The sequence below is a fragment of the Solenopsis invicta genome, chromosome 8 (assembly GCF_016802725.1).
Source record: "Solenopsis invicta isolate M01_SB chromosome 8, UNIL_Sinv_3.0, whole genome shotgun sequence".
NCBI lineage: Eukaryota > Metazoa > Arthropoda > Insecta > Hymenoptera > Formicidae > Solenopsis > Solenopsis invicta.
In genome coordinates this window covers 15,850,816-15,876,684 of record NC_052671.1, presented here as the reverse complement: position 1 = coordinate 15,876,684, position 25,869 = coordinate 15,850,816, and the positions used below count along the sequence as shown (strand labels likewise).

General features: G+C 40.2%; 2 protein-coding genes across 2 annotated transcripts in view; one reads left to right on the top strand and one right to left on the bottom strand.

Moving 5' to 3' along the window:
* Nucleotides 1-25,869, top strand: part of LOC105197169 (FK506-binding protein 15) — a 264,070-nt gene that overhangs the window by 86,325 nt on the left and 151,876 nt on the right. The window lies entirely within an intron of this gene.
* Nucleotides 12,125-13,972, bottom strand: LOC120358481. The gene is made up of 3 exons (XM_039452876.1): nt 13,675-13,972; nt 12,540-12,710; nt 12,125-12,438 (listed from the first exon to the last, which is right to left on the bottom strand). Exons 1-3 carry the CDS (start codon nt 13,970-13,972, stop codon nt 12,125-12,127), a joined length of 783 nt encoding a protein of 260 aa, XP_039308810.1.

The window sequence follows — 25,869 nt, the reverse complement described above, 5'->3', positions numbered from 1 at the left end:
AATGTTATCTAATTCACTCCGATATTGATCAGTGGATTTATTTGGGCCAAAAATTTTTCTCAATCTTTTAGTCAGTTCATATACTGTTGTATATTCAGAGCCTTCTATTGTGGCGTATGCGTGTCCCTGCAATTTATTCAAAATTAATTGTACCAGATGATATTCTTGATTTTGTGGAATCAGCTTGAGCGCTCGTTCACTCATCTTACAAAAGTAAAATATCAACATCTTACATCCGTCGTATTTTGGAATGCTATCTATTACGTCTTTTAAACGAATGGGGGACGTCGGGGGTTCAGTTGGAGATCCCGGTTCTGGTCCACGAGTTTGTAATCTTGGTTTATCTCTTAGAGTTTCATAAGTACCATGAGTAATTTTTTCATTTAAATTTGTAATGTGAGGGGACGTGTTGTCCAATTCTTCAGGCAAATCCACTGTTAATGAAGTTATGGCTTGTTTCATTGAATTAAGTCGCATCTATAGTTGCATCAATCAAGTGTCGTCCTTGTTCGGCTTTTCTGCGTTTTTGCTCCATTTTTTCCTCTCTGAGCCTTAGAGTGTGTTCTCATAACAGGTTCTTTTTTTCGATCAATTTTCTGCTGATACTTTCCAGTTCTGCTGGAGTCATTGCTGAAAAACCACTAGAGGCAGTTTCTAAACTTTCCTCTGAGGGCGGGTTTGAAGAGGGATTTGAATCTTGCGAACGTGTAGTAGGCATTTTGGATGTTTATTATTCAGATATGCTTCGAGAAATATTTATTTTAAAATCAATCGTTGGAACAATTCCACTTCCGCTTGTACCAAAATAGTTTAAAGTTTGAATACTGTCCGTAGCTGTAATGGTTGTGACGTCACCAATTGTTAATCTTTTAACCAGCCTTTAGGCTATTATCTCACCGCTTGTGTCATAAAATTTAAAACGTTATCCGCGGTTCATATATTATCTAACGATATCTTTTAATCAGCTTCTTGGTCATCCTACCGCTGCTTCCAAAAATTTTAAATGTCACGTTTCGGTGGTTGGACCTTCCAATTCCTGCCTCAGCTAAAGCGTGGGCTCCCTTATCGCAGGGTTTTATTTTCGTGATGAATACTACTATGTTATCGCGTCTCGTTGTTATATTATCCCGTGTGGCATTAAATTTGATGGGGTTCTCTGGATTAAAGATATACGGCTTGTTGGGCGTGTCGAAGATAGTATTGTCTTTATCGCTAGAATCGCTGTCGCTATCGGTTTCGTTATTGCTCTCGAGGAAATCTGAGTCGATGGGTATCGGGTTTACATTTTATTCTGTTTGTCTCGACCCGGAGATACGTCGATCGCAATCTCAACGACTTCCTGATGTGTCGGTAGATTACTTGGTATGGTTTTAAATTTGATGCGCTTGTTTGGACTGGGTTTGCCAGACACGTCGGATGTGATTTCGTCGCTTTTATATCTGTCATTGTGTTTACTCGCGGTGGATTTAGATTTACTGAGTGTTTTACCCGGAATCGATTTTGTGGATTTGTTTGGTTTTGCTTTGTCAGCTGTTTAGTATGATGACGCAGCGTCAAACAAAGCTTCGTCGCTCGAGTCAGAGGGTTTTAGAGCTACAACCACACGCGATCTGGTTGTAGCCGGACAATGATGAAAATCGCCGCGCATTCCCGGAAATCACGAGTTCTTTATGTCTCTACGTTAATATCCCTAGCGATCGCCACTCATTTTGTATAAATGGGAATATGAAGGTCATTACAGATCGCGATTCCCGGCTTTACTGCGTCCCGATTTTCTGCTTTACCTGTTTGCGCGTCTCAGCGTGTCGAAACCGGATCGCTCAGGTAGCGGGTGTCTGCTCGTGTCGCCGTTGTTATGCGAGATATCTCCCCCAGCTCGGCGTCGCATCGGCAGCACCAACGGCTCGGTGATTTTCCCTCGTGCTGTCTCTCTCTCTTTCCTTCGGTTGCCCTGTCTCTTCTCTTTGTCACTCTCGCGAGCTCGGCGGTGTCGGTATTAGAATTTGCGTGAAATAAATGTTTACTTTATTTAAAGTAACGAGTATATTTATCACTAGTTTGTCAATCACAAATCTGTTGTCTTAAATTACCCGCACACGCACACTCGCACTCGCTCATTCACTCGTAATCATCGCGCGTCTCCCTCGCATAGTCGCGTCGATGTCGTCTCTCGTATAACTAAATCTCTTCGCGACTGATCGCTTTACGCGTCGTGGAATAAGGAAAATAAAATAAAAGTGCTCGAAACTCGCGATACTCGCAAACTTATTTGCTGTACGCTTCTAATCATCTCTTGCGCGAGATGATGCAATCGTGATGCAATCCATGCATCCGCGGTCCCGACCGTACACTTCGTTATCGAAATCCCGAGTGCCGTTGCTAACGGCAGCGCCAAGCGAGTGGACCCGCGGGGTCCCTACTTAGCATACCCCCCACTCTGCGTATCGCAATCATGGAAGGGTCCTAAGGTACCGCCCCTCGGCGGTTCATGAAATCGCTAGTAATTAAATTTACCAACAACCTTTTTTAGTTTGCGAGTTTCCGTGGCTATCAAATAAAATTGTTTAATAATTCACACACACATGCAAACACACTCGACTTAAAATTTAAGATATTATATTAAAGCGGACGCCAAAATGAAGAATAATACAAGATAAAAATACGAAAAGAAATAAAAGAAAAAAAAAATTTTTAAGTAAAATGTAATATGTATACGTAAATATTAATATGCGATTTGTACGCGATGGCTTTCCGCTGAGCGGTTAACTCTAACTTAAGTACTAATTTTTACAATGAGTCCGTGGGTGTCGCGGACGGTTCCGCGGTATTCTCACGGTTGGTATCGCACGGCGGGTCGCTGGTCCTTATCGCCGTTGCCTCCTAGATGTCGGGCAAGTTGGTGGTCAACGTCTCGACGGCTCTGTTGATTTCTGTGTCAGTCGTCGTCGTTTTTGCGTTTTGCGCGCTTCCGCGCTCGTTTTCGTGGCATCTCTCCATGAGGACGCGTGGTCGCTGCACGGCCGCGAGTACGGTACCTGAAATTTATAATTTGTTGACCGGCCAGATTTTGACGGCGGTTGTATATTCCCCGTCAATTCGTGATTAGAGCGAGCTCTAACCGCGAATTCAAGTAAGTCGTTGTCGTGACGGTGTATGGGGTCTTGGTTAATAGTTGTATTTTTATTTTTATTTACTATTTTGATTGTCAGTAATGTTGATTCTTCTACTGGGTTTATAATTTTCACATTTGTTATGACTGGTTTTTCGTATTTTTTGTTTTATTTCTCGTTTTCGGCAGGTTGATTTTTTGTTTTATTTGCTTTGGTGATGAATTTTCCATCTTTGCCTCTCTTCATTTTTGAAACGTCTCGTCGCTGCTCAGGATGCTTCACTTTGCGTTGTTCTTTCCATCTTATGGCTCTCTCCTTTCTTCTTTGTTCACGTTTGGTTTGTGACAGAGGTTTTCTTCCTCTCTTTTTCTTCATCGGAGTTGATTTTTCACTGATCGTGGATTTAGTTACATCACTGTCGGAGCTTAGGTTACTTTCTTGAGTATCAGAGTACTCACTCGTCGTCGGGGATTTCTTTCTTTGGCGTTTTCTTCTTTCTTCCGACTGTTCCCGTGTGTTATTCTCGATATCGACGGTGTATGTTTTATCCACCGCCGCCGGTACGGTTAATTCGGTGGACTGAGTGACTATGTTAGTGTCATTGTCGTACTCTTGTGTACTTATCGACATCTCTTGTACGTTTGTGTCTTGTAAAATTCAGGATTGTGTAGCTTGTGCGCCCACGTATACTGTGTTGTCGATTAAATTGATGTTCACCTCGCATGAATCTTTCACCTCTTGTTGCATATATATGTCGTTGGTTGATTTTCCGACTCTCTCGAACGTTACGGCTAACTTAACGTGATATTTAACCTCGCCGGTAATATCTTTTACCTTGAGTTTCTTAGCGTAGTGAACAATGTTTGGGTGGTTTATTCTGCCCGTAAACATTCGTTTTCTAAGTTTATGTTCGTCCTCCATCGATTTTAGATTTTGTTCAATGCGTAATTTTCTTTTGATTTGTCTTCTACGCTCTTTTATTTCATAGTACTTTTCCGATTTGTTTATTATTCGTCTTAGTTCGTTTGTCGTTATTTCACCGTTCTGTCGCGTCTTGTCTTTGATTTTGTTATCTGTCTTATTTTTGAAGTGATCGGTTACCTTATCTTTAAATGTCGCTATTTTTTTACTCTCATCGGTTAAGATTTTTTGTACGTTCGCAAACGTTTTCGTAGTTCGTTGTATTTCTGTGTCAGTCGTCGTCGTTTTTGCGTTTGGCGCGCTTCCGCGCTCATTTTTGTGGCATCTCTCCATGAGGACGCGTGGTCGCTGCACGGCCGCAAGTACTTGTGACGGTGCCTGAAATTTATAATTTGTTGACCGGCCAGATTTTGATAGCGGTTGTATGGTTGTAGCCGGACAATAACGAAAATCACCGCGCATTCCCGGAAATCACGAGATCTTTGTAATTTTATATTGATATCCCTAACGGTCGCCACCCATTTTAACCGAATAAATGGGAAGGTCACTGTAAATCGCGATTCCCGGCTTTACTGCGTCCCGATTTTCCCCTTTACCTGTTGCGCGTCTCAGCGTGCCGAATCCGGATCGCTCAGGTAGATGGTGTCTGCTCGTGTCGCCGTTGCTATGCGAGATACCTCCCCCCAGCTCGGCGTCGCATCGGCAGCACCAACGGCTCGGTGATTTTCCCTCGTGCTGTCTCTCTCTTTCCTTAGGCTGCCCTGTTCTCTCTCTTTGTCACTCTTGCGCGCGCGGCGGTGTCGGTATGATTTGCGTGACGGGCGAAATAAATGTTTATTTCAATTAACGTAACAAGAGTATTTATTAATCACTGTTTCGTCTATCACAAATTTATTGTCTTAAACTACCCGCACACGCACACTCGCACTTGCTCATTCACACGTAATCATCGCGCGTCTCTCTCGCGTGATCGCGTCGATGTCGTCTCTCGAGTAACAAAATCTTCGCGACTGATCGCTTTACGCGTCGCGGAATAATGAAATTAAATTAAAGGTGCTCGGAACTCGCGGTACTCGCGAACTTATTCGCCGTACGTCTCTAATCATCTCTTGCGCGAGATGACGAAATCATGATGCAATCCGTGCATCCGCGGTCGCGTTCCCGACCGTACACTTCGTCGTCGAAATCCCGAGTGCCGTTGCTAACGGCAGCGCCAAGCGAGTGGACCCGCGGGGTCCTCACTCAGCGTACCCCCCACTCTGCGTATAGCAGTCATGGAAGGGTCCTATGGTACCGCCCCCTCGGCGGTTCGCTAAATCGCTGGTAATTTAATTTACCAGCGGCCTTTTTTAATTCGCGAGTTTCCGTAGCTGTTCAATAACACTGATTAATGGTTCATACACGCATGCAAACACACTCGACTTAAAACTAAGTTCCTATGCTAACGCGGATGCCCAGGATATATATATTTGCTATTTATTTACAGTGAGTCCGTGGGTATCACAGACGGTTCCGCAGTATTTTCGCTGTTCGTGTCGCACGGCACGTCGCTGGTCTTCATCGCCGTTGCCTCCTGTACGTCGGGCAAGTTGGTGGTCAACGTCTCGACAGCTCTATTCATTTCCGTGTCGGTCGTCGTTGTCTTTACATTTGGCGCGCTTCCACGCTCGTTTTTATGCCATCTCTCCATGAGGACGCGTGGTCGCTGCACGGCCGCGAGTACTTGTGACGGTGCCTGAAATTTATAATTGGTTAACCGGCCAGATTTTGACGGCGGTTGTATGGTTTGTGTGATTTTATTATTGGATTCTTCGATAAGGCATCGGCATTACAGTTTATTTTGCCTTCTTTGTACAGAACTTTGTAATTGTACTCTGTGAGTTTAAGTCGCCAACGGACAAAAGGGAAAGTCTGAGAGAATATCCTTTTCGATTGTTCGTAAATTTCTTTGAAAATTTCTTCCTTTTAATTTTGTAATGGAAGGTTGAACTTTTTTAGGTATTGTAACTGCCGTCGTTTTATTTTGTTTGGTTTTCAATGACTCTTGGTCTTTTGCTCCTGGCTTTGGACGCGCGATACTTGCTATCAAGACAGTCGGATTTATTCGAACTAAGTTGTTGGTAAGCTAATTTTATTATCAATTACATTCATAATGCTTACTGATGGAATTTCCATAGTAAACGTTGCAGAGATAACGTGAAAAGATGTTGCTGGACTCTCTGGTAAGAGATGGATCACGTTATTAAAGTAAGCTATTAGGTAGAGAAGAGGAGAAGTTGTTTAACAAGAGAGATGGCAAGGGGGTAATTCGTTAATCGAATATCGTTTTTTAATTTGATATCTGACAATTCACAGGGGCTTATTTCTGGGAACGTGGTTAAGTTATATTCTTCTCGAGAATCTGCGATTATATTCTCCTTGTTTAAAACGTTGCAATATTCTATTAAATCAAAAGTGGGATTTGGGTTTAACAAATCTTCATACTCTAATGTGTCTGTAAGGTAAGAATCTAAGTTTTCTTCAAATTCGAAAGTAGTCTAACGAGGGACACTCTATTTGTTCTATTTCTTCAAGTACAATGATAATGTGAATGATGAAATTTAGAAGAGGGGAAAAGGAATGCTGAATGACTAACGCAATCGTGACTCGTAATTACGGGCTATGCGCTTAATTAATCAAATCAACTAAGGAAGGGTACTCTCGAGAAGCTAATGTAATCATGACATATTATAATACGCTAGGCATTGATTAATCGCTCAAGAGGCAGGGGGATAGGAATGTTGTGTCTGCAAAATTTCTAAGTTTTTATTGCTAAAAGTAAATTGGACAGAGATTCACCTTAGAAAATGGCATTTTATCAATTTTTCCGACACTTTGTATTCGAAAAAATGTTGTCGAAAAAATTCTAAGTGTTTAAGGGCTAAGGAAAAGTTGGCGAGAGGTTTCCCTTAGAAAATGGGCTTTCGTGAATTTTTCTGACACTTTGGTAAGCCTCAGAAAAATTTCTAAGATATCTGTATCAAAGAACATTTTGAGCAGGGGTTCTCTTTAAGAAATTGGCTTTCACGAAATTTTCTAACACATTAATATGTGAGAGAAAATTTATAAGTTATGTATTAAAAGAAAATGGTATTGGTTAATTTGATTAAGTAATGTGAAACTGCATAAAATGGTTTATTAGCTTTCAATACGTTGGCAGATGATGTTAGATTTAATCTTTTATTAATCCAGAATTTGGTCAGTTATTAAAATTTCTCAAGATGTATACTTCAAAAAGTAGCAGATTTTGAGCTAAATTCTCAAACTCAAGGAACGTCGGCTCCTGCTCTTAGTAGGATGCAAGAGTTCCGGTTCAACTTGAAATTTATTTATTCAAATTCAGAATGCTTGTTAATTTAAGTTTGTGTAATTCATCAAGATTTCTTTGTTTGGTATACATTCAAGGAACGCAAACTTCCGCTCATCTAGTTAGGAGAGCACTATTTCTCGTTTGCTCGAATTATTTCGCTACTATGATTTTGCTAAATGTGTCTTTAAAACATTCTAATTAATATTTCATTAAAAATTTTATAAAATAAGGGAAAATGAAGGGACGTCACACCTCCCCCCTTTTTAGGACAAATTCCGCTGCGATTGAGGAATTTGGCCAATCTCTTTTAGTTTTTTATTTAAATCATATTAATTGTAAGTATAGGTAGGCGTAGTTACAATGATTGTAGGCTCGACGTGCTGCTGCTGATTCTCTGTTAAGCAAGTCGGCATGTTGGCTGTTATTCGATGATTCTTACTTGGGTGGATCGGTTTGTTGACTGCTATCTGGTCATCAGGTTGTTGCTTTTCGTCTTTGTCGACTGGTCCTCTGGCCAAGTGAGGAAGGAGATGCGTAATGGAGCTTCACAAGGCTCCCAGGAGATGCATGCTGCATCCATATGCAATGTGCAAGGCGTATCCATGTATTTTAGTATCGATGATGATTTTTATTAGCCGGATTATCAAGAATATTCCAAATACTCCTACTCTGGCTGATCTAAAGGAAATAAATCCTTGCCAAACTTTAGAGGCTGCTAATTCTGCAATTTTGTGCGTTCTTGTCCAACATATTATACAAGGACACATTCGGTGTTGGGGTCGAACGAGTGTCCGGTCAAGCCTCGGGCAATAGAGTTAAGCACGGCTGGTTTTTCCGCGGGAAACATGATATGTTCTCGTAGTCTTTCTCCAAGTAAATTCCGCTGACAGCGAGGGGTCTAGGTGTCAAATAGCTCCAGGTTAATTGAGCCATTGGTTTAAGTTGCTGGAATTGCAGTTGTCGAACTTGTGGATCTGGCGAAATCTGCACCCAGGTGTCTTCGATTTGATACAGGGTGGGCATTTCGTGATTGCATTCTTGTTGATTTCTCACTTTGGTAAGTATTCTGAACTTTGGGGTCAGGAACATGTTGGTGTTGCGCACGGTTATTGAAAGTTCCGTGTAACACTTCTTAGGTCGGCGCACAATGGCGTCGATTGGTATACATTTTATTCGAAAGATGGCTTTTCCTGCGGTGACGGCCATGTATCCAAGTCCTTTCATCAGGCGATAGGCGAACTCGTCAGGTTGTAACGTAACAAAAGACAAGGCGTTAGTGATTACCTGTCTTTCGAGTTCACACTTCTGTTGCATTACATTATGGTGCAGTGAAATCATTTGCTGTCGGATATGTTTTTCAATGTACACGAACTTAGAGTTCATGTATGCGAAAATGTCTAGATTCTCCATGGAGATCTGCTTCCAGTTGGAAGGAGTATCTCCTCTGTTTGTTTCCAATATAAAGAGCTTTGGATGCTCCGTGCGGAATAGCGTATAGCTGCACAGAGCCATTTCGCGAGTTTTTGTAAGTACAAATGTAGTATCTTGAGTTGTCAGGCTATAGACTACGGGCGAATCCGAGTTGGTCGAATCTTCCTGCATTTTTGTTGTTGTCCTTCGTAAAGTATGTCGTACTGGTGAAAGTTACAGGATACCGGGGCGACTTTCCAAAATGAATATCCATCGTCTGAGTCGAGACAAGATCCGTCTTTTAATCGGCAGACTGTTCCGGATTTTAATATTATTCTACCGGATTCTAGGTGAACTGGAACGTAGGAAGATTGAAGAGTAATTTTCGCCACTCCTTGTACTATGGCGTGATTCCAAGTTTTATACTGGTCCGAATACTGAGTCGTTTTGCAGCTTCCATCATTATCGATGTCGCCTGCGAAAGTGATACTTCTGGTTGTAGTCTGGTTGATCTTTAAACCTGTCATGTAGTTGTTAGGTCTCAATGAAAAGGTGCGTCCTGGAACATTCTCATACACTGGTCGTGTCCAATCTCGTGAAGATAGTCTGCTCTGCCGTTCTGGACTGCTGAAATGTAGGAGTGCATCCCACAATGGTAGACGGTGTTCGAAATTTCCACTTTACATTGGATAACTTTGGCGTAGTTGTACACAGATAACTGTAGTAGCTGGATGTACACTTCCGTTGTATTTGTGATTTTAATGTTTAAATTACACTTGCCTACGTCCAATAACGAGATGGTAGTACTATTCAGGCGTTGTCCTCCTCAGTTGTATCCAATGAGGGACGCCACGGGGTTTACAATTATTAAGATTGCGAGTATTATAGACATTATCTGTAACACACGCGGAGATTCACTTAATTACTGGCTTATAATAATTATTGTCGATAATACTAAAATCAAATAAAGAATAATAAAAAATATGCTTATAAAGTAACAATATTTGGTTTTTGGCTTTTTATATTTTACGATTTTGTCTCAGTTTTCTATGGATTCTCTTATTGTAATGCATAAGAAAAGCAAGAGATTATTGTGTACGCTAGTAATAAAAGATTTTATTTAATTTTTGCATTTTTCCTCGCTTAATCAATATAATTGATTAAGCTAATTATGACGAAGCAGTATCCTAACGCGTGCTTCGAAATTTTAGTATAAGCAAATAATAAATTTTTCGTAACTTATGCGCTTTATAAAACATGGTTGGAACACGATTAACATTGTGTCTTATCATAAGTAGTTGTCGTAATAAAGGTTAGTAATAAACAAGAACTTGTAAGGTACATAAATAGTAATATAAGTAGTAATATAAAATCTTTTCTTTTTGTGTTTTTGCAAGTTACTCGATTGTCGTTAACAAACTCTCTGTTCTTAAATCTAATGGATACAAAAATAGTGCAAAGATATGCTAAAATATTTTCTTAAATAGATAATTAATTTTGCGATTGTTTTTGTGGAAACATGATTAACGTGACATTTTAACGTTATTACAAATGAGAACTAATGTAAGAGAATATATGTAATAGTATAAATTTTTAAGTGTTAATGAATATACTTGACTGCATCTTAATTTAATGTAAGTAACATATTACTGTGGTTGTATCTTATTATTAGGTGAAACAGGGACAGCAGGGGCTCGATAGATATGTCGACCTTTATGAGAGGAGCATTTATTTTTCCACAAGTACCAATAACAATTCCATTTGACTCGAGATCACTCAAAAGGATCGCCAAAGAAGCAAAATTATGTCGTAATAACGTTACACGGCAACAAAGAATTCTTGTAATAGAGTATCCCCGTTTCAGCTATCTTGACCGGCAATTTTGCTCTTTGAAATTGCCTGAAAATGTTCAACATCTTATCTCTGGGCTGAAATCCATTCTGCTCCCTTTATAGCGATTCTATTATCTTCTTCCATAACAAAAAATTTTATTTTCATTTTATCTAGGAAGTCTATACTACCAGATCGTTTTACGGCGCTATACCCCGAGAAATGGTAGAAGATATACATTGACGCTTAGGCGGAGGCTTAGTTAAGTTAAGTAACTTAGCGGCGTTTTGCAGTACCTTGTCAAAAGCGCAAGGTAATGCGAAATCTTGCAAATTGTACAGTTCCGTCGATAGTTGCGTGTAGATCTTAAACATTTCGCGTTAGAGTTCTTTAATAAATTTTCACTATAACCTTTCTTCAACCTTTAGTTGTCTGGCGACGCTCTTGTTCGCAGACTTTGAACTGCTTTTGTTTATCTGTTAAAAGACAAAGAAATGGTTGAGAATTATTGTGTCTCATCGTTCAATATAATCAAAAAAGTTCTCATTATTTCTCATGTAAATGTTATCTAATTCACTCCGATATTGATCAGTGGATTTATTTGGGCCAAAAATTTTTCTCAATCTTTTAGTCAGTTCATATACTGTTGTATATTCAGAGCCTTCTATTGTGGCGTATGCGTGTCCCTGCAATTTATTCAAAATTAATTGTACCAGATGATATTCTTGATTTTGTGGAATCAGCTTGAGCGCTCGTTCACTCATCTTACAAAAGTAAAATATCAACATCTTACATCCGTCGTATTTTGGAATGCTATCTATTACGTCTTTTAAACGAATGGGGGACGTCGGGGGTTCAGTTGGAGATCCCGGTTCTGGTCCACGAGTTTGTAATCTTGGTTTATCTCTTAGAGTTTCATAAGTACCATGAGTAATTTTTTCATTTAAATTTGTAATGTGAGGGGACGTGTTGTCCAATCCTTCAGGCAAATCCACTGTTAATGAAGTTATGGCTTGTTTCATTGAATTAAGTCGCATCTATAGTTGCATCAATCAAGTGTCGTCCTTGTTCGGCTTTTCTGCGTTTTTGCTCCATTTTTTCCTCTCTGAGCCTTAGAGTGTGTTCTCATAACAGGTTCTTTTTTTCGATCAATTTTCTGCTGATACTTTCCAGTTCTGCTGGAGTCATTGCTGAAAAACCACTAGAGGCAGTTTCTAAACTTTCCTCTGAGGGCGGGTTTGAAGAGGGATTTGAATCTTGCGAACGTGTAGTAGGCATTTTGGATGTTTATTATTCAGATATGCTTCGAGAAATATTTATTTTAAAATCAATCGTTGGAACAATTCCACTTCCGCTTGTACCAAAATAGTTTAAAGTTTGAATACTGTCCGTAGCTGTAATGGTTGTGACGTCACCAATTGTTAATCTTTTAACCAGCCTTTAGGCTATTATCTCACCGCTTGTGTCATAAAATTTAAAACGTTATCCGCGGTTCATATATTATCTAACGATATCTTTTAATCAGCTTCTTGGTCATCCTACCGCTGCTTCCAAAAATTTTAAATGTCACGTTTCGGTGGTTGGACCTTCCAATTCCTGCCTCAGCTAAAGCGTGGGCTCCCTTATCGCAGGGTTTTATTTTCGTGATGAATACTACTATGTTATCGCGTCTCGTTGTTATATTATCCCGTGTGGCATTAAATTTGATGGGGTTCTCTGGATTAAAGATATACGGCTTGTTGGGCGTGTCGAAGATAGTATTGTCTTTATCGCTAGAATCGCTGTCGCTATCGGTTTCGTTATTGCTCTCGAGGAAATCTGAGTCGATGGGTATCGGGTTTACATTTTATTCTGTTTGTCTCGACCCGGAGATACGTCGATCGCAATCTCAACGACTTCCTGATGTGTCGGTAGATTACTTGGTATGGTTTTAAATTTGATGCGCTTGTTTGGACTGGGTTTGCCAGACACGTCGGATGTGATTTCGTCGCTTTTATATCTGTCATTGTGTTTACTCGCGGTGGATTTAGATTTACTGAGTGTTTTACCCGGAATCGATTTTGTGGATTTGTTTGGTTTTGCTTTGTCAGCTGTTTAGTATGATGACGCAGCGTCAAACAAAGCTTCGTCGCTCGAGTCAGAGGGTTTTAGAGCTACAACCACACGCGATCTGGTTGTAGCCGGACAATGATGAAAATCGCCGCGCATTCCCGGAAATCACGAGTTCTTTATGTCTCTACGTTAATATCCCTAGCGATCGCCACTCATTTTGTATAAATGGGAATATGAAGGTCATTACAGATCGCGATTCCCGGCTTTACTGCGTCCCGATTTTCTGCTTTACCTGTTTGCGCGTCTCAGCGTGTCGAAACCGGATCGCTCAGGTAGCGGGTGTCTGCTCGTGTCGCCGTTGTTATGCGAGATATCTCCCCCAGCTCGGCGTCGCATCGGCAGCACCAACGGCTCGGTGATTTTCCCTCGTGCTGTCTCTCTCTCTTTCCTTCGGTTGCCCTGTCTCTTCTCTTTGTCACTCTCGCGAGCTCGGCGGTGTCGGTATTAGAATTTGCGTGAAATAAATGTTTACTTTATTTAAAGTAACGAGTATATTTATCACTAGTTTGTCAATCACAAATCTGTTGTCTTAAATTACCCGCACACGCACACTCGCACTCGCTCATTCACTCGTAATCATCGCGCGTCTCCCTCGCATAGTCGCGTCGATGTCGTCTCTCGTATAACTAAATCTCTTCGCGACTGATCGCTTTACGCGTCGTGGAATAAGGAAAATAAAATAAAAGTGCTCGAAACTCGCGATACTCGCAAACTTATTTGCTGTACGCTTCTAATCATCTCTTGCGCGAGATGATGCAATCGTGATGCAATCCATGCATCCGCGGTCCCGACCGTACACTTCGTTATCGAAATCCCGAGTGCCGTTGCTAACGGCAGCGCCAAGCGAGTGGACCCGCGGGGTCCCTACTTAGCATACCCCCCACTCTGCGTATCGCAATCATTCTTTCCATCTTATGGCTCTCTCCTTTCTTCTTTGTTCACGTTTGGTTTGTGACAGAGGTTTTCTTCCTCTCTTTTTCTTCATCGGAGTTGATTTTTCACTGATCGTGGATTTAGTTACATCACTGTCGGAGCTTAGGTTACTTTCTTGAGTATCAGAGTACTCACTCGTCGTCGGGGATTTCTTTCTTTGGCGTTTTCTTCTTTCTTCCGACTGTTCCCGTGTGTTATTCTCGATATCGACGGTGTATGTTTTATCCACCGCCGCCGGTACGGTTAATTCGGTGGACTGAGTGACTATGTTAGTGTCATTGTCGTACTCTTGTGTACTTATCGACATCTCTTGTACGTTTGTGTCTTGTAAAATTCAGGATTGTGTAGCTTGTGCGCCCACGTATACTGTGTTGTCGATTAAATTGATGTTCACCTCGCATGAATCTTTCACCTCTTGTTGCATATATATGTCGTTGGTTGATTTTCCGACTCTCTCGAACGTTACGGCTAACTTAACGTGATATTTAACCTCGCCGGTAATATCTTTTACCTTGAGTTTCTTAGCGTAGTGAACAATGTTTGGGTGGTTTATTCTGCCCGTAAACATTCGTTTTCTAAGTTTATGTTCGTCCTCCATCGATTTTAGATTTTGTTCAATGCGTAATTTTCTTTTGATTTGTCTTCTACGCTCTTTTATTTCATAGTACTTTTCCGATTTGTTTATTATTCGTCTTAGTTCGTTTGTCGTTATTTCACCGTTCTGTCGCGTCTTGTCTTTGATTTTGTTATCTGTCTTATTTTTGAAGTGATCGGTTACCTTATCTTTAAATGTCGCTATTTTTTTACTCTCATCGGTTAAGATTTTTTGTACGTTCGCAAACGTTTTCGTAGTTCGTTGTATTTCTGTGTCAGTCGTCGTCGTTTTTGCGTTTGGCGCGCTTCCGCGCTCATTTTTGTGGCATCTCTCCATGAGGACGCGTGGTCGCTGCACGGCCGCAAGTACTTGTGACGGTGCCTGAAATTTATAATTTGTTGACCGGCCAGATTTTGATAGCGGTTGTATGGTTGTAGCCGGACAATAACGAAAATCACCGCGCATTCCCGGAAATCACGAGATCTTTGTAATTTTATATTGATATCCCTAACGGTCGCCACCCATTTTAACCGAATAAATGGGAAGGTCACTGTAAATCGCGATTCCCGGCTTTACTGCGTCCCGATTTTCCCCTTTACCTGTTGCGCGTCTCAGCGTGCCGAATCCGGATCGCTCAGGTAGATGGTGTCTGCTCGTGTCGCCGTTGCTATGCGAGATACCTCCCCCCAGCTCGGCGTCGCATCGGCAGCACCAACGGCTCGGTGATTTTCCCTCGTGCTGTCTCTCTCTTTCCTTAGGCTGCCCTGTTCTCTCTCTTTGTCACTCTTGCGCGCGCGGCGGTGTCGGTATGATTTGCGTGACGGGCGAAATAAATGTTTATTTCAATTAACGTAACAAGAGTATTTATTAATCACTGTTTCGTCTATCACAAATTTATTGTCTTAAACTACCCGCACACGCACACTCGCACTTGCTCATTCACACGTAATCATCGCGCGTCTCTCTCGCGTGATCGCGTCGATGTCGTCTCTCGAGTAACAAAATCTCTTCGCGACTGATCGCTTTACGCGTCGCGGAATAAGGAAATTAAATTAAAGGTGCTCGGAACTCGCGGTACTCGTGAACTTATTCGCTGTACGTCTCTAATCATCTCTTGCGCGAAATGACGCAATCATGACGCAATCCGTGCATCCGCGGTCGCGTTCCCGACCGTACACTTCGTCGTCAAAATCCCGAGTGCCGTTGCTAACGGCAGCGCCAAGCGAGTGGACCCGCGGGGTCCCCACTCAGCGTACCCCCCACTCTGCGTATAGCAGTCATGGAAGGGTCCTATGGTACCGCCCCCTCGGCGGTTCGCTAAATCGCTGGTAATTTAATTTACCAGCGGCCTTTTTTAATTCGCGAGTTTCCGTAGCTGTTCAATAAAACTGATTAATGGTTCATACACGCATGCAAACACACTCGACTTAAAACTAAGTTCCTATGCTAACGCGGATGCCCAAGATATATATATAAATATATATATATATATATATATATATATATATATGCAATCATATTTCAGTTCATTGTAAATTTTCTTTTCTTTTCTTTTATTTTATGTTTTATATATATATATATATATATATATATATATATATATATATATATATATAAAAATAAAAGAAAATAAAATAAAAGAAAAGAAAAATTTACAATGAACTTAAATATGATTGCACACTGTGGCTTTCCGCTAAATAACTAATTCTAACTTAAGCTAGGTTTTTTACAAAGAGTCCGCGGGCGTCGCGGACGGTTTCGCGGTGTTCTCCTGGAAGGTATCACGTGGCTCGTTGCTGGTCCGCATTGCCGTTGCCTCCAGGACATCGGGCAAGTCGGTCGTCAGCATCTCGACGGCTCTGCTGATTACCGTGTCAGTCGTTGTTTTTAGGTTTGTCGCGCCTCCGCGCTCGTTCTCGTGGCATCTTTCCATGAGGACGCGTGGTCGCTGCATGGCCGCGATCACCTGTGACGGTGCCTGTAATTTATAATTTGTTGATCGGCCAGATTTTGACGGCGGCTGTATATTCCCCGTCAATTCGTGGTTAGAGCGAGCTCTAGCCGCGAATTCAAGTAAGTCGTTGTCGTGACGGTGTGTAGGGAGTTGGCTAATAGTTGTATTTTTATTTACCATTTTGATTGTTAGTAACGTTGGTTCCTCTACTGGGTTTATTATTTTGACGTTTGTTATGACTGGCTTTTGGTAGTTCTTGTTTTCTTTCTCATTTTCGGCAGGTTGGTTTTTTGTTTTGTTCGTTTTGGTGATAAATTTTCCATCCTTGCCTCTCTTCATTTTTGAGATGTCTCGTCACTGCTCAGGACATTTCACTTTGCGTTGTTCCTTACGTCTTATGGCTCTTTGTCTTTTCCTTTCTTCACGTTCAGCTTGTGAGAGGGGTTTTCTTCCTCTCTTTCTTTTTATTGGCGTTGATTTTCCGCTGATCGTGGATTTGGTTATATCACTGTCAGAGCTTTGGTTGCTTTCTTGAGCGTCAGAGTACTCACTCGTCGTCGGTGATTTTTTTCTTTGACGTTTTCTCCTCTCCTCCGACTGTTCCCGTGCATTGTTTTCGGTATCGACGGTGTAAGTTTGATCCTCCGTCGCCGGTACGGTTAATTCGGTAGGCTGAGCGACTATGTTAGTATCGTTGTCGCACTCTTGTGCTTATCGACATTTCTTGTATATTTGTATCGTCTGGTAGTATCCAAGATTGCGTGGCTTGTGCTCCCACGTATACTGTTTTGTCGATTAGGTTGATGTTTATCTCGCATGAGTCTTTCACCTCTTGTTGCGTATATATGTCGTCGGTTGGTTTTCCGACTCTCTCGAACGTCACGGCTAATTTGACGTGGTATTTTACCTCGCCGGTAATATCTTTTACCTTAAGTCTTTTAGCGTAATGAACGATGTTCGGGCGGTTAATTCTGCCCGTAAACATTCGTTTTCTTAGTTCGTGTTCATCCTCCATCGACATTTCTGCTGCCTGTCTGCGTTTGTCTTCGTCGTCGGATGACATTGCGTTTTTAATTCGTTCGAATGCTTTGGCACGTTCGCGTTGTTCGAGAATATGCCTTTTCCAGAACTTGCGGTTTTCCGTTTCTAGCTTGAGTCTTTCGATTTGCTGGTATTCTCGAAAGTATACCTCGGCTGTGTAAATTTCGTTGTCGTCGTATTCATCCTCCTCGTCACTCATTTCGTCGTGATGCGATTGCATCATCTTGCCGTTATTCACTGCGTCACCGTTCGCACTGTTCGTTTGCTCGTACGATTGTCGTGACGTACCGTGCTCGGTCATGGTTGTCTGTCGACTGCCTGTTCGTCCCACTCGGTCGGCCGTGCCGCGACGTCGCGTCCCCACCCGTTGATCAGCGGGTCTTGCAGCGTCATGTGATTGGCTCTTATGGGCCGCCGGTGCAGGAATATTTTCGGCTGGGTTATCGTCGGTTGAGTTTCTTCTTTCTTGCTGTTACATGGTTCGGCATATGCGTTACATTTTCGCGTCTTAAAACTAAATATGTCGCGTTCCCCGTCAATCTGTACTACGGTCGCTATTTTGTCATTTTTGTCGTTTGATTTATTAATTCTTTCTTCGTTATATCGCTCGTTCGTCATGTCTAATTTAACGCGTTTAATTGATTTTAAATTTTGTTCGATGCGTAATTTTCTTTTGATTTGTCTTCTACGCTCTTTCAATTCATAGTACGTTTCCGATCCGTTTATTATTCGTCTTAATTCGTTTGCCGTTATTTTACTACTTTGTCGCGTTCTTTCTACGGTTTTATATCTTCTTTAGAAGTGCTGCAAGTAGCAATACCTTTTGTCGTAATCAACTGCAACGTTAGAGTTTTAATTGTAGTTGTAATTAATGTTGGTTATTTGTATCAGTAGTCGTACAGAAATTATTTATAATTTCAGTTACACACATATTAGATCATCAATAAATGGTACATTAGCAAATGGTAAATTCAATTATCATGGTCTATATTAATATTAGCGTGCATTATTTGCAAATTTTGTATTCACATTTTGTCATTTCATGTATTATTATATTTCTGCGTTAATGTTATTGTCAGCGGTACGATAGTTAGTACTGCGATTGCTAAGATTGTAATTTTGAATGCCAATGTCTTTATATCACGTCTAGTTTGATTTTACAGATTTTGCAAATTTTGCATTTATTTTTAAAATTCTATTTTTCGAGTTTAATAAATTTTCGGGCATATGTTAGAGTATCGTTAGACTTGTCTAATCGAGATCTAGCGGTTTGAGCTAATTATAATGTCGTAATTAAAATTTTGTAAAATTTTTTGTCAAAATTTTTCTAAGTTTTATTGATTTTGAAAATTTCGAGCAAGGGTTCACCTTAGGGAAAGGTATTTTGGGTTTTTACACTGCACTTTTCACTTCACTGAGTCTATTTTGAAAATGTTTGAAATTTTTTCGTCGGTTTAAAATTTTATCAATTTTAAAATCTGCGAAATCTCTGTTTCTAGGTGGAATTTCCGTGTAAATCGAATATCTTTGCAAATGTTATGTTTAACACTACAGTTCTGATCACTTTTCCGAACGATTTTAAGCGTTTTTCAGACTTTTTCAAATTTTTCAATTAATTTTTAAAATTCGGTTTTTACCACTTTTCCTTGGAATTTTTGCGTGATTTTAAGATTTAATTGACGGCAATCGTCTCTCGCGTCGTTTGATCATAGTTTTAACACCGTAGCGTCTCTTTTCGCGCACTTCACTTTTCTGAAATTTGTAATATTTGTTAGACAGTGTATTTTAGGATTTTATTATGACAATAGGGTATGGGAATGCTCGTAAATTTTTTCTGAATCAGATGTATTTTCCTGTGAACAACAATAGTCACGGTCGCCAATCGCGGGGTGTGAAGAGAGGGGGGCGTGGTTGCAATTGGTTCGAATTGTTGCAATGAGATCGTTAGATCTGCATTTGTACAGGAAAAAACCATGCGTATTATCACTGTAGCCGGACAATAACGAAAATCGCCGCGCATTCCCGGAAATCACGAGATCTTTGTAATTTTATATTGATATCCCTAACGGTCGCCACCCATTTTAACCGAATAAATGGGAAGGTCGCTGTAAATCGCGATTCCCGGCTTTACTGCGTCCCGATTTTCCCCTTTACCTGTTGCGCGTCTCAGCGTGCCGAATCCGGATCGCTCAGGTAGATGGTGTCTGCTCGTGTCGCCGTTGCTTTGCGAGATACCTCCCCCCAGCTCGGCGTCGCATCGGCAGCACCAACGGCTCGGTGATTTTCCCTCGTGCTGTCTCTCTCTTTCCTTAGGCTGCCCTGTTCTCTCTCTTTGTCACTCTTGCGCGCGCGGCGGTGTCGGTATGATTTGCGTGACGGGCGAAATAAATGTTTATTTCAATTAACGTAACAAGAGTATTTATTAATCACTGTTTCGTCTATCACAAATTTGTTGTCTTAAACTACCCGCACACGCACACTCGCACTTGCTCATTCACACGTAATCATTGCGCGTCTCTCTCGCGTGATCGCGTCGATGTCGTCTCTCGAGTAACAAAATCTTCGCGACTGATCGCTTTACGCGTCGCGGAATAATGAAATTAAATTAAAGGTGCTCGGAACTCGCGGTACTCGCGAACTTATTCGCCGTACGTCTCTAATCATCTCTTGCGCGAGATGACGAAATCATGATGCAATCCGTGCATCCGCGGTCGCGTTCCCGACCGTACACTTCGTCGTCGAAATCCCGAGTGCCGTTGCTAACGGCAGCGCCAAGCGAGTGGACCCGCGGGGTCCCCACTCAGCGTACCCCCCACTCTGCGTATAGCAGTCATGGAAGGGTCCTATGGTACCGCCCCCTCGGCGGTTCGCTAAATCGCTGGTAATTTAATTTACCAGCGGCCTTTTTTAATTCGCGAGTTTCCGTAGCTGTTCAATAACACTGATTAATGGTTCATACACGCATGCAAACACACTCGACTTAAAACTAAGTTCCTATGCTAACGCGGATGCCCAGGATATATATATTTGCTATTTATTTACAGTGAGTCCGTGGGTATCACAGACGGTTCCGCAGTATTTTCGCTGTTCGTGTCGCACGGCACGTCGCTGGTCTTCATCGCCGTTGCCTCCTGTACGTCGGGCAAGTTGGTGGTCAACGTCTCGACAGCTCTATTCATTTCCGTGTCGGTCGTCGTTGTCTTTACGTTTGGCGCGCTTCCACGCTCGTTTTTATGCCATCTCTCCATGAGGACGCGTGGTCGCTGCACGGCCGCGAGTACTTGTGACGGTGCCTGAAATTTATAATTGGTTAACCGGCCAGATTTTGACGGCGGTTGTATGGTTTGTGTGATTTTATTATTGGATTCTTCGATAAGGCATCGGCATTACAGTTTATTTTGCTTTCTTTGTACAGAACTTTGTAATTGTACTCTGTGAGTTTAAGTCGCCAACGGACAAAAGGGAAAGTCTGAGAGAATATCCTTTTCGATTGTTCGTAAATTTCTTTGAAAATTTCTTCCTTTTAATTTTGTAATGGAAGGTTGAACTTTTTTAGGTATTGTAACTGCCGTCGTTTTATTTTGTTTGGTTTTCAATGACTCTTGGTCTTTTGCTCCTGGCTTTGGACGCGCGATACTTGCTATCAAGACAGTCGGATTTATTCGAACTAAGTTGTTGGTAAGCTAATTTTATTATCAATTACATTCATAATGCTTACTGATGGAATTTCCATAGTAAACGTTGCAGAGATAACGTGAAAAGATGTTGCTGGACTCTCTGGTAAGAGATGGATCACGTTATTAAAGTAAGCTATTAGGTAGAGAAGAGGAGAAGTTGTTTAACAAGAGAGATGGCAAGGGGGTAATTCGTTAATCGAATATCGTTTTTTAATTTGATATCTGACAATTCACAGGGGCTTATTTCTGGGAACGTGGTTAAGTTATATTCTTCTCGAGAATCTGCGATTATATTCTCCTTGTTTAAAACGTTGCAATATTCTATTAAATCAAAAGTGGGATTTGGGTTTAACAAATCTTCATACTCTAATGTGTCTGTAAGGTAAGAATCTAAGTCTTCTTCAAATTTGAAAGGAGTCTAACGAGGGACTATTTGTTCTATTTCTTCAAGTACAATGATAATGTGAATGATGAAATTTGGAAGAGGGGAAAAGGAATGCTGAATGACTAACGCAATTGTGACTCGTAATTACGGGCTATGTGCTTAATTAATAAAATCAACTAAGGAAGGGTACTCGCGAAAAGCTAATGTAATCATGACACATTATAATACGCTAGGCATTGATTAATCGCTCAAGGGGCAGGGGGATGGGAATGTTGTGTCTGCAAAATTTCTAAGTTTTTACTGCTAAAAGTAAATTGGACAGAGATTCACCTTAGAAAATGGCATTTTATCAATTTTTCCGACACTTCGTATTGTCGAAAAAATTCTAAGTGTTTAAGGGCTAAGGAAAAGTTGGCGAGAGGTTTCCCTTAGAAAATGGGCTTTCGTGAATTTTTCTGACATTTTGGTAAGCTTCAGAAAAATTTCTAAGATATTTATATCAAGGAACATTTTGAGCAGGGGTTCCCTTTAAGAAATTGGCTTTCACGAAATTTTCTAACACAATAATATGTGAGAGAAAATTTATAAGTTTTATATTAAAAGAAAATGGTATTAGTTAATTTGAATAAGTGACGTGAAACTGCATAAAATGGTTTATTAGCTTTCAATACGTTGGCAGTTGATGTTAGATTTAATCTTTTATTAATCCAGAATTTGGTCAGTTATTAGAATTATTCTCAAGATGTATACTTCAAAAAGTAGCTGATTTTGGGCTAAATTCTCAAATTCAAGGAACATCGGCTCCTGCTCTTAGTAGAATGCAAGAGTTCCGGTTCAACTTGAAATTTATTAATTCAAAATCAGAATGCTTATTAATGTAAGTTTGTGTAATTCAATTTTTAATATATATTATATAATATTATAATAAGATTTTATGGTAACGTATTCGATATTTACAATTTTAATGATATATACAAATTTTAATAATATACACAGGGCCGCCGAGAGGTTTGCCGGGCCCCAGGGCTACTATCTCAGACAACACACTATAAAAAAGTTTGTAATTTTTTCAACTATTATAATGGGCAATTTTGCGACCCACTATAATAATTATAAATTTACACAAGTTTGTTTTTGCAATATACAAGTAAATTGTACTTGTATTTGTATATTGCAAATACAAACATGTGTAAATTTACAATTATTATAGTGGGTCTCAAAATTACCCACTATAATAGTTGTAATTTTACACAAATTTTTTACAGTGCATGTTATAAATCGAGACATAAGATATCTTAAAGACGCCTTTAAACGATTTTTATTATACGTCTTTAAAATACCTAATGTCTTGATTTGACATTATGTTGTTTAAAATTACTGTTCTCCCTCCTTCAAAGGCAACTCTTTACAAATTACAAAAAAATATTCTTTTTGCCATCAAAGCGAACTGTAGAAGTCGGTAGAAAACTCTTCACAAAGTACAGCCATTGTAAATCAATAAAAAATACTACTAATCATAAAATTTTTAATTATAAATATTTACTTATAATTATAAATATTTAATTATAATTGTAAATATTTACTTGTATATAAATACTTAAATACATTGCACACGAAAAGGCAAAGCTCACTACAATCTGCATTACACAAGCTGGCTTACATTATTACACATATTGCACAATGATATTTAAATATTGCATTTTCTGGCCTTTTTTGAAGCAAAATCGTTAATTAAACTCTCCATGTTGACTTGTCTCGCGAGTTCAGCTTCCACAGCCAACACACCCAGGCTGGATAGCCTATCCTGAGACATGGTGGAACGCAGAACACTCTTAACTCGCTTCAGAGTAGAAAATGACCTTTCAGCACTAGCTACTGTTGCGGGAATTGTTAGGAAGATACGGAGAGCGATGCACAAATTAGGAAACAAACAAGCAAGATTCATTTTTTGAAGAGCATTCAATAGTTCTAAAGGTTGCAGAGTTTCTTCGCCGAAATTTGCAACGTAAATGGTTTTCAAATCCTCTGCTTCATTCACAAGCTCATACTGCAGATCTATAGAATACTTGCGCACCAAATTAGTTGCTCGTTTTTCAATTTCGTCCTTTAACATAGAGCGCATTTTCCAAAGGACGGAAAAGTTTTCACAAAGCTCTTGCATAGATTTAAAGCGCTCAGTTAGGTCTTCAATCACTTGATCTAAAATAACATAGAAAACTTCTCTTTTGAATGTCACATCTGCAGTTACTTGTCCTGCTCCGTCGTCTTCATCTTCTTCTTCGTCTGCCATTTTTCTTCGCTTACGACCCCTCTTTGTTTCCTCTTGGAAAGATTCTGGCCATTCGATATTTTTGACCACGATGACAGCTTCATTCAAAATATTCTCCCATCCTTCATCACGTAAAGCCTTCAACTCTGCTATTAAACTACTTAAATTTTTGCAAGTAACATCAACTGTTGCCCCTCGAGCCTGAATTATTTTATTGACTATGTCAATAGATTTTAAAATTTTCACCCAAATTGATGACATAACTAAACATTTGAATGTCCGTACATAATTCTTGAGCCCATTGACGTCACGCTGAGACTCTGCTGATAAGTTGAGATGTGACAACTCATTCAGTGCTTCCGCTATTCCTGGGAGATGAGCAGCAAAAGGTTTTACACTCTCGATTCTGGCAGACCAGCGAGTTTTAGAGGTTGAGTGCAGAGAGTGACCTATTTTCTTCTGTAATATTTCCCATCTTTGGGGACTGGAACTAAATAAATTATACAATTTTTGTATAACTCCGAAGAATGTAAGGGCAGCACTACAACTCTCAGCTGCATGCACTCCGCAAAGATTGATAGAGTGGCAGGCGCAAGCAGAATAGATCGCTAGATTGTTGACAGCCAGTATTTTTGCCTGCACCCCTTTATAAGCACCTTTCATGTTGCTGCCGTTGTCGTAGCCTTGTCCTCGACAATCTGCTAAAGGAATTTTAAATTGCTCAAGTTTTGATACTATAAGCTGGGTAATGGCTTCCCCTGTTTTTTGAGCACAATCAGCAAATGTCAAAAAACGCTCTTCGATTTTATAAATTCCTCCAGCTTCATCGGTCAAATTTACATATCTTATTAAAAATACCGTTTGTTCAATGTGAGCAGAGTCTGGGGTTGCATCCACAATTATTGCAAAATACTTTGCTTTTTCACGTTCTTGAAGAATATAGTTTATTACTTCGGCTGCGCAGATATCTATAAACTCGTTCTGAATATCTGATGATAAATATTGTATCTGTAGTCTTGTACCGGTTTCTTGCGAGTGACGCACTTTCCGTAAATGGTCATTTAGGATCGGATCATATATTGCTAGAAGTTCGAGAAGTCCAAGAAAATTACCATTGGAAAGGTCTCCAATTCTGTTACTGTCTCCGCGAAAAGCCAAACCCCTCTCACATAAAAACAAAGTTACATGAAGTAGTCGCTTTAAGATTTCTTTCCACACTTCTTGCTCATGTTGTATAGACTTAAACAATAAGCCACTTAATGAAGTGTCCATTTTCAATTTTCTCTGTTCCGTTTTCCATGCGATGTAACAATTCTTGTGCGAAGCACTTCTCTCATGTTCAGGTACTTTGTCATGTAATTTCTTCCACTTTTGTGTAGTGGAATAACCTTCAGATGATGTTAAAGCTGATCGTTGAGATTGTGGAAGTCTGCTGAAAATTCTGCATGGCAGACAATAGAGGGCTTTCTTTGTTCTACTCCATACTAACCAATCTCTAGGCACAAATTCACCATTCGCTAGTTTCTTCTTAAAGATGGAGATCGGCAGTACACCTCCTGTACTATCTTCTGGAAAACTTTCAGGCAACTTTTCGTGCGATTTTGTAATATCAATTTCAATGTTAAAGGTGGGCGATCCTACATCGAAATATGTTTTAGTGATTGGCGTTGACGATGCTGAAGACATTAATATTAAATTATTTGGAAGAGTATGATTATCAGTGTCAGCATCAACGCAAACAGACTGAATTTTGTCTTTATGTGATGTCGAAGGTTCTGACGTTGAAAAGAGCTCTAATGAAGTTGCGTCTTGAGAAGTAGAAGGCTTTAAAAATCTGGACAAAGAAAGTTGTTTTTTTGATGCGTCTTTAAGGTTTTTCTCCCACTCTTCTTTTTCCTTCCTCTTTTGTGCTCTTGATTTATATTTGTAGCTCAATTTTAATACTATTATTTCAAACACACACTTCCTGTCAAAGAAACAGACATGAGTGAATAATCGATTTGAAAATATATTGTCGAACGAGGTACCTAATTATCGGATCTAAATAATTATGTGCCAGTTTTAATCGTAACACGAGTACAATTACAATTCCAACACACGTTTTTTCTGCTCTTACCTTTCTGGAAACTGCAGTCAAATAATATCTATGAATCCAATAAATCTTATATAAAATCCAGAAATAAATAACAATCTATGTTACAACTTTTTTCAACTTTATGCTATATGATCGTAAAAGAATTGAAAGCGCACGTATACGCGACTTTGATTTAAGCGACAAGCGAA